We start from the raw sequence: 13,504 nt of genomic DNA on the forward strand, positions 1-13,504 counted from the left end.
TATATCGTCCTATTTTCGGTAGCTCGGTGAAATCAACCTGTACTCTTTCAAATATGTGATCCTCCGTTCCCCAGTAGGTGCTTGCCTCACACTTCTCTTATTTACTTTCTGACATATTAGACACCCTTGAGTAATTTGCCGAGCAATCTCATATATCCCAGTTTACCCGTAAAATTTTAAAACTGATTGCTCAGTGCTCGAGCTCCCCAATGGGTTTGCAAATGCATCCAAAATAACAGCTTCTTTGCTCAACTCTTAGGCAGTATCTCTCTGCCATCCGGCAGGATCCACTTTTCTCCCTCTTGCTCAAAAGATTGTAATAATTTTTCCAAAGTTTGTTCAAACAGGTTAGGAGACTCAGTAAACCCCTGTGGTAGTACTGTCCATCGTAGGTGCTGTCTCCTTCCTGTTTCTCAGTCCTCCCATTCAAAAGCAAAATAATCCCTAGATTTTTCTTCTAATGGACATGCCCAAAAAGCATCCTTCAGGTCTATTACACTATACCAAATATGTTGTGGGGTCAAATGATTTAATAGCGTATAAGGATTTGCCACTACCGGGAATTTAGTCACCGTTCCTTGATTTACAGCCCTTAGATCTTGGACCAATCGGTATGTCCCATCAGCTTTCTTTACAGGTAATATAGGCATATTATTGGGGGACATATATGGTTCTAAAGTCCCTCCCTGTAATAGCCGGTGTATGACTGGTTTTAATCCCTTCCTTCCTTCTAATGGAATGGGATACTGGTTTACTCTTATAGGTTTCTGGGGTTCTGTTATTTCTACCATAAGGGGTTCCATTTCCAACTTTCCCAATTCCCCTTCCTTATACCATACTCGGGGATCTATATCGCCCTCATCTTCTTTTGTTAATGTATATAACCAGATTTTCCCATTTTCCCCTATAAGCTTTAAGCCCATTTTGATAATCAAATCCCTCCCCAGTAGGTTATATTCTGCTTCTGGAACAAGCAAGAGATCATTAAGACCCACACAGTTCTCAGATTCCACCTCAACATTTTCTAGTATTGACACAGGGAAGGACTCCCCTTTTGCCCCTACCACAGACATTTGTTTTTTCCCTTTTTTGAGTCCCCTTGGTATATTCTGAATAGTCACTCTTTCGGCCCCTGTATCTACCAGAAACCAAACTTCTTCTTTGTGGGGACCTATTAATAACTTTATCAAGGGCTCTGTAGATGTTTGAGTCCCCAGAAGGTATAGCCCCTGACACCCCTAATCTTCTTTAAACATTTTCTAAGGTTGGTTATATGGAGGAGGTAAATTATCAAGGGGCTCCCTCTCCTCCTTATCTTCTTCATCCTCCTTTTTGTAATTAAATTAAATATACGATTGGCGGGCGATTCTGTTAGTCCCAACCAGGCTGCAGCATACTTGTTCTCTTCCAGATCCACGGGTATTCTAGTATTAACATAAATGTTCAAAGCCTGACAGACCCAGTCCTCTGTGGACCCAAATATAGGCCAAAATACATGAGGTCTTATGGGTTCTTTTGGTTATTTAACCATACAAAATTGAATCATTCTCACCTTATTCTTATGTTTAGTGCTTCTAAAACTATCCCAATATCTTAGCATTAGCCCTAAGGGACTATCCAATGGAATATCTGGTAATTTTTTCCCCCTTTTTAAACCAGAGGCCCCTCCTTGAACATCCCGAGTCTAAGGATCTGCTTTGTCCCTGACCCATTCCTGGAACTTCTTCTTATACAAAAAAATTTCCGAACTCCTGTCTGTGCCTGTATCTAAAGGTGTCTTGTGAGTGTTATTCCACCCACGAATACCTAGAACGATCACTTTGGTCCTTCACCGGCCGAGTCCCTTGCAGGATATTGGAACCGCGGTTAGAAGACCTCCGCACTTGCTTCGGAACTGAGTTCCATCTCAATCACATCCTTACACACAGTCACACAACTGAATCCACCCAACAGAACGGCATACTCATGAAATGATAAATCTTCGTTCGGATCTTCGCGTGCAGAATTACGGGTTTAAACCAGAGGAGGGGAGAGCTCTTTGTTCTTTACTTGCCTCTTATGTTAGTAATCCTGCTGGGCTCTGTATTGCTCCCAGCAAAGAGCGACAATGAAACAAGGGTGGGGGCACCTCCCTTAGCCGTTCACAGCCTCGGGACCCAAGAGGATCATGTTGGGGTCACCAAATTGTTATAAATTCCAAGTCATGGTCGTTCCTTACATGACTAATCTTAAAATGAATACATAATGCAAAAGAGATGTGAAAGCAGCTTCTTGTTTTGGTGAGATATCACCACATGAGATTGTGTCAAATGAGCAGTTGAGGGCATTAAAGCTGTGTCAATGTCACGCTTTAATTGAAATGGGTGTGGGATGGGAGGCACTTTATCATTAAGCACATGAATTTCCATGAGGTTTCCTGACAAAGTAATGCATTCACCAAAGCATTAAATAAAACACATTTAAACTCATCTTTAATAAGATGATAGAAATATGTGGGAAATGTGTGGGTGAATTTGGGAAAGAAGATATGATGTGACTGAAAAGTATTATATATAATGCATAGAAAAAATGTATAACAAGGAATATATCTGTTTTCAAGGTACAGTAATGGAAAAGTATAAATCAAGGGAAATACAACCTCATTAGTAATGGCAGAGTAAAAGAAGACAAAGATGGGGTACAATTATTGTACCAGGAGAAGGGCATCTTGCTACAAAAGTACTAGTACAATTCTTTTTTTAGGGTACATGTTGAGGGATTTCTTGAAACAGCAAAAATCCCATGGCTTGCTGTAGCTGAGCAAACCAAGCTACCAGGGCAACTATGAGAAGTTCCCATGACAGTGTTGCCACATCACCCAGTTGAGGAATTCAGAAAAATATTGTTATCAGTAGCTGGCTTCAAGGACAAGGTCTATGTGACTGCTAATCACAAGGGGTTGTTTTCTTGCAGGTGGGGTTGTTTTCTTATAGTTGTTTGTCTGAGTGCTTTTGACCAATAATCTTGTGTGAAACACTGTCCTCCCCTGTTAAGTTCACTTTAAAAGTTAGGCTATTCGGGCAATGAAATGGAGCATGATCTGACTCTACTGGTGTCTGTCGTGCTTTCGGCCGTGCTTCCTGCAACATATGGCACCCGAACAGGCTGAGACCCGAACAGGCTGAGGCCGGGACATCGGAGCGGCGCCGGGACATCGGAGCGGCGCCGTGAGATCCGAGGCACACGACAAGCCGACCACCACACAGAGAGAAGCATTGAAACACCCTACTAACCGACCTGGGCAATGGCCTCGGGGTGAGAAACGGGACGCGGAATCGCGGGGGGACGCAGGAAACAGAATCGCAGTGGGACGCGGAATCGCGGTGGGACGCGGAAAAAGGAATCGAGGTAGGACGCGGAATCGCGGAGAGACGCGGAAAAGGGAATCGCGGACAGTGGCGGAATCGCGGGGGGACGCGGAAAAGGGAATCGCGGAGAGACGCGGAAGAAGGAATCGCGGAGAGACGCGGAATCGCGGGGGGACGCGGAAAAGGGAATCGCGGAGAGACGCGGAAAAAGGAATCGCGGAGAGACGCGGAATCGTGGAGAGACGCGGAATTGCGGGGGGACGCGGGAAATTTGAAGTAATCGCATGAAATTGAAGTAATCGCGGTGCGATACGGGACATCCGAGATCGAGTTGCTACGGGAGACCAGAGGCGTCAGTGGCAGCCGACCCTCACGGTGTGGCGAGTCGGCACAGAGCAGAGGGACGGACATCAGGACCCTGCAGCCTGTCTGACGGAACCATGGAGGCAGCGGCAGCAGCGGCTGTGCTGCTTCTCTCTGGCATTCTTTTTATAAGAAGTTTATCTTGCAATGCAAAAAAGACTATTCGTCCCCAGATCGGTGTTATAACTATGTTTCTGGATAACATTCCGTGGGGTTGCCACATTCTACAGACTATTAATGATGATTTAGCTCTATTGCAGGGCAGGAGAGCAGAGACGCAGATTACACTGCCAAATGACCACCGTCAGGCTCGTTCACAAACAGCTTCTAGGGTTGCAGCTGGCACGGCCTGCAGCCGTAAAGCAGACGTTACACTCTCTTTCCTAACTAGTAATCATGTGTCTCATCCATTTGTGGTGAATGGTCAGTGGCAAAAAGAAAAGGGGGAGAGTAAGGGGCGACAAAGACAGAAACGGTACCAGGAGGATGCCACTGACACTAACAGCATGGGTAATAGGAGCAGTATAAGTGACACAGGTGCAGGGCGGCGGTGGGTGCTGCTGCGCTGCGGGGCACTCTGCCTGCTGCTCGCCCTCGCCGGCCTGTGCACTGCTGCCGACGGTGCTAGAGCAAAATGTGAAGACTGCTTAGATGGCAGTGATGAGAGTGCTTGTGTGAAGAAGACGTGTGCTGAATCTGACTTTGTGTGCAACAGTGGTCAGTGTGTGCCAAATAGATGGCAGTGTGATGGGGATCCGGACTGTGAAAATGGGTCTGATGAGAGTGCTGAGCTGTGTCATACGAGAACATGCCGGGTAAATGAAATCAGCTGTGGTCCTCAGTCAACCCAGCGTATCCCAGTGTCCTGGAAATGTGATGGTGAAAAGGACTGTGACAGTGAAGATGAAGAGAATTGTGGCATTGTGACTTGTAGTGCAGCGGAATTCACATGCAGTAGTGGGCAATGTATTTCCAAAAGCTTTGTCTGCAATGTTCAAGATGACTGCAGTGATGGTAGCGATGAGCTGGAGTGTGCACCTCCTACCTGTGGTGTTCATGAGTTTCAGTGCAAGAGTTCTACCTGCATCCCTATCAGCTGGGTGTGTGTTGATGATGCTGACTGCTCCGACCACTCGGATGAATCTTTGGAGCAGTGTGTCCGCCAGCCTGCACCTCCAGTGAAGTGTTCTACGAGTGAGGTGCAGTGCGGCTCAGGTGAATGTATCCACAAGAAGTGGCGATGTGATGGAGATCCTGATTGCAAGGATGGAAGTGATGAAATTAACTGCCCTTCTCGGACCTGCAGGCCAGACCAGTTCAGATGTGAAGATGGGAACTGTGTCCATGGGAGTAGGCAGTGCAGTGGTGTGAGAGACTGTCTGGATGGCACTGATGAAGCAAACTATAACAATGTTATTCAGTGCTCTGGACCTGGCAAATTCAAGTGCAGAAGTGGAGAATGCATAGATATCAATAGTGTGTAACCAGCAGAGAGACTGCAAGGACTGGGGTGATGAGCCCCTGGAGGAATGCATCATAAATGAATGTGACTGTCCAGCTGGGTTTGAGTTTATAGACAAGAGAAACTGTGGAGATATCGATGAATGCCAAAACCCTGGTATCTGTAGTCAAATCTGTATCAACCTGAAGGGTGGCTACAAATGTGAATGTAGCCGTGGGTATCAGATGAATCCTGCTACAGGAACCTGGAAAGGGCCATACTGGTATAGAAATACAAATAACACCTGTGATTACAATGACGCTGCTAAGCAGGGTTTAGGGGTTTATAGCATGGAGACAACGGGTAACAACTACAGTGTTTGGAACAATTGTACAGCTTTGGCCTTACCTCCTGATGTACTTCTGATTTGTGGTGATAGGGCCTGGCAAGGTATCCCTGCAAATGCTATCAGATGTCCATGTTACTTAGATAAACTCATTGTATTTGCTCCTAGCTTGTTACAGTTGCGTGAGATCACCAGACATAAATGGGCATTGCTTGCATTGGATTGCAATGATAATGTTGAATTGTGTGGGGTTGCAGCTAGAGCGGCATTAGCAATTTCAGTGCCTGGAGTGGCATCTGCGGCCGCACGTAACAACTTAGAAAAATTGGTATGCTGGGCCAAGAGGCAAGCCTATGCCACGACAGAGATACTTGAGGAGATGTTACCAGATCAAAATAGTCTGCGACATCTGCTTTTACAGGATCAAGCTGCTATTGACATCTTGCTTTTGGCCCAAAGGAATGGGTGTGAGGACTTTAAGGGAATGTACTGTTCAAACCTTTCTGATCATAATGAGTCAATTCACAAATCCATTACTTTCCTGAAAGAGCACATGAGAAAGATTCAATATGGTATCAATCCTTTCAATCAGTGGTTCACTGACTTGTTTGAAACAAGGTATAGATGATTGCTGGGTTTAGTCACAAGGGGATTAAGGATTTGGTTTATGGTGGTGGTAATCATCATTGTGTGTTGTAAGTATAGCTAAAGAGTCACTTGTAAAACTGCTGTGTCGGGCTTGGTTTGCTCAAAAGAAGAAGGGGGAATTGTTGAGGGATTTCTTGAAACAGCAAAAATCCCATGGCTTGCTGTAGCTGAGCAAACCAAGCTACCAGGGCAACTATGAGAAGTTCCCATGACAGTGTTCCCACATCGCCCAATTGAGGAATTCAGAAAAATATTGTTACCAGTAGCTGGCTTCAAGGACAAGGTCTATGTGACTGCTAATCACAAGGGGTTGTTTTCTTGCAGGTGGGGTTGTTTTCTTATAGTTGTTTGTCTGAGTGCTTTTGACCAATAATCTTGTGTGAAACACTGTCCACCCCTGTTAAGTTCACTATAAAAGTTAGGCTATTCGGGCAATAAAATGGAGCATGATCTGACTCTACTGGTGTCTGTCGTGCTTTCGGCCGTGCTTCCTGCAACAGGTACATATACAGTGATAGATCATTTCTAAAACAAGTATATGTTTATACTCCATCCCTAATTTCTTTCTCATTCTTTTTTCTTTTTTTTTTTTTTTTCTTTTGCATGGAAGGTAAAATGTCCGGATTGGACTGAGCTAGCTGTAATTGCATTTGAGCTCTGAAATTATTTTTTCTTTTGGAAAATTCATATGATTAATAGCTAAATAGTCATCATAGTCTGTCATTCATCATTTTCCATAGATTTATTAGCCATATCTGAGACTGGATAAACAACTCATTTAAAATGATCTGGAATTAGTACAATTTGTCTCCAAAGATGTCTCCAAGGGTACTCAAACTGATTGTGTAGACCTATCTAAATAACCTATGTTTGTATTCCATATTCATCATCATATAAAATGACAAATGGAGAATATATAAGAATACTGGTGCATGCATTTGAACCATATTCCTAAACTTGTGTTTTATTACTAGTTTTATTTTTCTGTCTGTTGGTATTATCTGCATAATGTGTCACAGTAAGGTTTTAATACTCTGTATAAAGCATTTTTAGTTACATGGAGGAAGATGGGAAAACAGAAATTATGCCTACTATGCTGGGACTGAGCTCCAGATTCAGGAACCTAAAGTGTCTACATGTGATCTGTGTATCTTGGTTCTGGTTATGTGGGATTAAGGGAGATTTAGGTCTTTGCTTAATTCCCTTATTACAGGCTTCTGGAACCATTTGACATATCTCACAATATCCTGCCTCATTTCAATTTCCTGATCCAGAATGCTGTGAGTTTCCTACAGATTTTGTGTCACTGTCATCTGCCCCCCTGGATGTAACACAGGACCTGTGGGGGACCACAGAATCACAGAATCACAGAATCACAGAATTTCTAGGTTGGAAGAGACCTCAAGATCATCGAGTCCAACCTCTGACCTAACGCTAGCAATCCCCACTAAACCATATCCCTAAGCTCTACATCTAAACGTCTTTTGAAGACTTCCAGGGATGGTGACTCCACCACTTCCCTGGGCAGCCTGTTCCAATGCCTCACAACCCTTTCAGTAAAGAAGTTTTTCCTAACATCTAACCTAAAACTCCCCTGGCTCAACTTAAGCCCATTCCCCCTCGTCCTGTCACCAGGCACGTGGGAGAACAGACCAACCCCCACCTCACTACAGCCTCCCTTGAGGTACCTATAGAGAGCGATAAGGTCGCCCCTGAGCCTCCTCTTCTCCAGGCTGAAGCTCCCTCAGCCGCTCCTCGTAGGACTTGTTCTCCAGGCCCCTCACCAGCTTCGTCGCCCTTCTCTGCACCCGCTCAAGCACCTCGATGTCCTTCTTGTAGCGAGGGGCCCAAAACTGAACACAGTACTCGAGGTGCGGCCTCACCAGAGCCGAATACAGGGGTACGATCACCTCCCTAGCCCTGCTGGTCACACTGTTCCTGATACAAGCCAGGATGCCATTGGCCTTCTTGGCCACCTGAGCACACTGCTGGCTCATATTCAGCCGACTATCCACCATCACTCCCAGGTCCTTCTCTGCCTGGCAGCTCTCCAACCACTCATCTCCCAGCCTGTAGCTCTGCTTGGGGTTATTGCGCCCCAGGTGCAGGACCCGGCACTTGGCCTTGTTGAACTTCATGCAGTTGACCTCAGCCCATCGGTCCAGCCTATCCAGATCCTCCTGCAGAGCCTTCCTACCCTCAAGCAGATCGACACACGCACCTAACTTGGTGTCATCTGCAAACTTACTGAGGGTGCACTCGATGCCCTCGTCCAGATCATCGATGAAGATATTAAAGAGGACCGGCCCCAGCACCGAGCCCTGGGGGACGCCACTAGTGACTGGTCTCCAACTGGACTTGACTCCATTTACCACGACACTTTGGGCCAGGCTATCCAGCCAGTTTCTAATCCAATGAAGCGTGCGCCAGTCCAGGTCAAGAGCAGCCAGCTTCTCGAGGAGAATGCTGTGGGAGACGGTGTCAAAAGCCTTGCTGAAGTCAAGGTAGACCACATCCACAGCCTTTCCCTCATCCACCCAGCGCGTCACTTTGTCATAGAAGGAGATCAGGTTCGTCAAGCAGGATCTGCCTCTCATAAACCCATGCTGACTGGGCCTGATCGCCTGCTTGCCCTGCAAGTGCTGCGTGATGACTCTCAAGAGGATCTGCTCCATGAGCTTCCCTGGCACTGAGGTCAAACTGACAGGCCTGTAGTTTCCCAGGTCTGCCCTCCGTCCCTTCTTGTAGATGGGCGTCATGTTTGCTAGCCACCAGTCAACTGGGACCTCCCCCGATAGCCAGGACTGCTGATAAATGAAGGATAGTGGCTTGGCCAGCTCCTCTGCCAGTTCTCTCAGTACCCTTGGTTGGATCCCATCCGGCCCCATCGACTTGTGCACATCTAAGTGCCGTAGCAGGTCACCAACCAGTTCTTCGTGGATAGTGAGGGCCACATCCTGCTCCCCATCCCCTTCCACCAGCTCAGGGTACTGAGTATCCAGAGAACTACCGGTATTGCCGCTAAAGGCTGAGGCAAAGAAGGCATTGAGCACCTCCGCCTTTTCCTCATCTCTTGTAACTAAGTTTCCCCCCACATCCAGTAAAGGATGGAGATTCTCCTTAGTCCTCCTTTTTGTGTTGATGTATTTATAGAAACGTTTTTTGTTATCTTTAACGGCAGTAGCCAGATTGAGCTCCAGATGAGCTTTGGCCTTCCTAATTTTGTCCCTGAACAGCCTCGCTACATCCTTAAAGTCCTCCCTAGTGGCCTGCCCACTTTTCCAAAGATTATAAACCCTCTTTTTTCTCCTATGCTCAAGCCACAATTCTCTGTTGAGAGAATTGTGGCAGAAACTTTCTAGTCTAGGAGTCGAGTGCCAGGCAAAATATCTCAGAGCACATCAAATACCAAGGGTCATCTACATGTGGGCAACTGAATAGCTTCTATAGTACTATTAAGTGTAAGGAGATTTTAGGTACCTTGAATGTCGATGCATATTTTGTAGCTGTCTAAATGTAGGTGCCTGAATCTGAATTACAGTACCTTCCATGACAGCCTGTAAGAACAAGGGTCTTCAGAGATCCTGATGATATTTCTGGGTGTATAGATAGCTGTCCTGCAGTGAAAGGAGGGAAATGGACAGTGGGATTTGTTAAGCAGAATCTTTGTTATGAAGGGAAGCAGCACAGGTGCTCCCACTGGAATACTGAAAAAGAGTCATGAATAGAAAAGAAGGGAGTAGTTTTAAAGAAATGAAGAAATGTAGTTTTAAAGAAATGAAGAGAAAAAAGAAGTGCTCATTTAGTTTAGATTTCGATAAGGCAATGAAGTACCTTTTCCTTACTGCTGTTATTACATCCTGACATGAAGGGAAATAGAAATTCTTTGAAGCCACAGAGGATGGAGACTAGAAAATCATAGCAGATCTTTCTCTCTGTGATGGAAATAATTTTATTTAAAAGAAAAAAAAATAATCCCCCAAAAGCTCACCCAATATTCCCATTTCGCTAGGAAAGAAATATTTGAAAAGCTGGTTGTTACCACTCTGAAGAACAAATTAACAACAGCTTGATCACCTCTCAACGTTTCAGTCTCAGTTCTTTCCTATAACTGGGGTCTGTCCATTCTAAGCTCAAGCTTTGATTCTTTGACTCTTCCTCTGCTGGGAACGGCAGTATTTTCTTCACTGATGAAACAGCCTGACCCCATCTAAATATGCTCTGTTGCTCAGATACACGATCACTAGGTCTGCTGTTAAATTCTGGGGACATTACCTATAATTGTGATTTAACCCGGCCACCAGCTAAGCACCACATAGCTGTTCGTTCATCCTTCCCTCTCCCTCTCTGGGATAGAGGAGAGAAACAGGAAAATGAAGCCTGTGGGTTGAGATAGAGGCAGTTTATTAAAATACATGTACACACACACACACAAACAAAATTATAATAGTACTACTACTAATAATGTGTACGAAACAAGTGATGCACAATGCAATTGCTCACCACCCGCTGACCAATGCCCAGTCTATGCCTGAGCAACCGGCTCCCCCACCCCAGCTAGCCACACCTATATATCATTTAGCATGATGTCAGATGGTATGGAATACCCCTTTAGCCAGTTTTGGTCAGTGTTCTGGTTTCATTTAGGACAGAGTTAATTTTCCTCCTGGTAGCCACCCCTTATTCCATACCATTTATGTCATGCTCAGGTTACACTCTTTCCAAAACATTCTAATTAATCACCATTTTCATCTGTGGTATATAGCAATTATGGTAGTGATGACATACAGTGTTATATAATAATTAACATAATACAATTCAACTCGTGGACTATTCTCACCCAGTATTAAATCCCCTTGTGGTACACACCAGACCTCCCCATTCTTTTGCATTACCCACCAAGTGCATCCAGGTCCCTGAGCAAAAGCAATTCCACCAATGGGATGGAATGGGAATCAGGGAGTCTCGGTTGGTGCAGGTGCACAGTTGTGGTAGCAATTGGCACTTGCTGTTCTTCGACCCTCAGCAATCCCACAACAGAAGGGTCCTCTGAGAGACCAGGCAAGGTAGATAATTGTTTAATGCCCTCTGTCTCTAAGGCAGCTATACCAAAAGCCCACCGGAACCCTTTTGGGTCCTTGCAATATCCTCTTCTAAGATAGTCTATGCCAAGGATACACGGAGCATCCGGGCCAGTCACAATGCGGTGCTTTTGCCACTCATTCCCAGTTAGACTCACTTCAGCCTCCAATACAGTCAACTGCTGTCACTCCATAAATACAGATGGGCTCTGGCCCTTTATAGCTCGATGGCATTACAGTACATTGCGCACCGGTGTCTACTAAAGCCTTATACTTCTGTGCGTCTGATGTGCCAGGCCATTGAATCCACACAGTCCAATAAACTCGATTGTCCCTTTCCTCCCCCTGGCTGGAGGCAGGGCCCCTCTAGTCCTGGTCAGAATCTTCTTCGTTTCTGTGTTTAAAGGACTGTCTGCTGGAAGTTGGAGCAGCAAACTTTTCAGAGAACCCCTTTTTCCCGATTGTTTTCTTTTGCAACTCACGTACCTGTGCCTCTAGGGTCGCGGTGGATTTTCCATCCCATTTTCTCATGTCCTCTCCATGGTCTCGTAGGTAAAACCACAGGATGACACGGGGTGAGTACCCACCATATCGTCTTCCTTGTGTGGATGAACACTTATCCCTGATAGCTGAGACACTGGTTTGTACAGGTGCGGAGGAAAATAATCTCTCTTCAACTTGGTGGAACTTTTCAGACAATTTCTCCCAAGTATTCTCTTTTAGTTGGTGGACACTGGTTTGTTCATATGGGGAGGAAGATAAATTCTCTTTAAGTTGGTGGACCTTTTCAGAATGTTTCTCCATAGCCAAGACGAGGCCTGTAAGGAAGAGGTGAGACATTCTTCGTACTGCCGGAGTTGTTCAGCCACTTCATCCACTGTGGGTTCCATATCCTGTTTCCAGGCCATTACTGCCAATGAGCTGGCATATGATGATGGTGCACTCCGTACAAACTTCCGCCACATGGGTCGTGTACATTTAACTTCATTTGGATCTGTGGATATTTGTCCGTTGTCTAGGTCCTCATAAATCACTTCCCGTACGGCTAATTCCCTCAGGTACTGGATTCCCTTCTCCATAGTGGTCCACTTGCCTGGTAGACATACAAGTTCTTCCTTGAAGGGATACCTTTCCTTCACAGCTGACAGGAGACGCCTCCAGAGGCTGTAAGATCATGCTCCATCTCCAATTGCTTTGTCAATGCCTGCGTCTCTCCCAGCCGCCTGGCTTCCCTGCCCTCTAATTCCACACAATTGGCTCCGGTGTCCCTGCACCGGAGGAATCAGGTGACAAGCTGCTTACCTATGCAGCAACCAAAATCTTTTCGCACGTCTCATAGCTAACGCTGGTATAGATTTCGGGTAGTTACTGTTGATTTTTTGACATACTCATCTTCCTCCTCCTGCATCTCTGATGGCCCAGCCCCATCTTCTCTTTACCTAGACCTAGCAGAAGACTCTCTGTGTTCTAAATGACCTGAATGTCTATACCATTTTTTTCACCTAGTCTACAGGGGCAACTTGCACTGCTACAGCTTGTTTCTCTGACCCAGCCACAGGGCCTGCCACAGGGTTTGGAATACCCTCTGCACGGGCAACTTCCACTGCTAGAACTCATTCCTCGGATCCAGCCACAGGAGCTGGACTGGCTGCAGGAGCTGGAGTGGCTGCAGGGGCTGGAGCAGCTGCAGGGGCTGGAACGGCTGAGGGAGCTGGAGCGGCTGCGGGAGATGAAGCAGCTGCAGGGTTCATTGTAGGGGTTGGAGCGCCCGCAGGGTCTGTCACTAGGTTTACAGTAGCATCAATTGCAGCTCGATAGGCATGGGCCAGACCCCAGCACGCTACAGTGATTTGTGTCTCTTTGGAACTGCCAGAGTCATGACACCTTTTTTTTTCAAGCATTCTACCAGTTTTTTAGGATTTTGCAGTTGTTCAGGGGTGAATTTCCAAAACACTAGAGGTGCCCACTGCTCTAGAAACCTCCCCATATCCTCCCACACTCCCTGCCACTCACAACTATCCTGCCTCAGGACAGATCTCTGGATGGCATTCCTAAGTAGTTGTTTAACCTTAAACAAAACCTGAAGCACATTCAGGAGACATAACAATAACACCATGCTAGTCTGAACATCTCAAGGTCATTCAAAATCTTGGAGAACTATTGTAACTAGCTCGGAGGATAAGAGGGTGGTGAAGGAGAAAGGGAGAGTGAACAAGTAGGAAAAAATATCTTCCCCTTTCCCCTCCACATATTAGCTCCCTGACAAAAAAAGGCAATA

General features: G+C 45.9%; 1 protein-coding gene across 1 annotated transcript in view; it reads left to right on the top strand.

The window, feature by feature from the left end:
- Positions 1-4,216: 4,216 nt before the first annotated feature.
- LOC309889507 (very low-density lipoprotein receptor-like) overlaps positions 4,217-13,504 on the top strand; it is a gene marked incomplete at both ends in the record, with an annotated part of 96,388 nt that continues 87,100 nt past the window's right edge. Inside the window, 2 exon segments of the mRNA XM_082782356.1 lie at positions 4,217-5,184; positions 5,186-5,434. Of these exon segments, the coding sequence (XP_082638482.1) occupies positions 4,217-5,184; positions 5,186-5,434 (1,217 nt within the window).

Source organism: Aythya marila, assembly GCF_965140915.1.
Source record: "Aythya marila genome assembly, chromosome: W".
NCBI lineage: Eukaryota > Metazoa > Chordata > Aves > Anseriformes > Anatidae > Aythya > Aythya marila.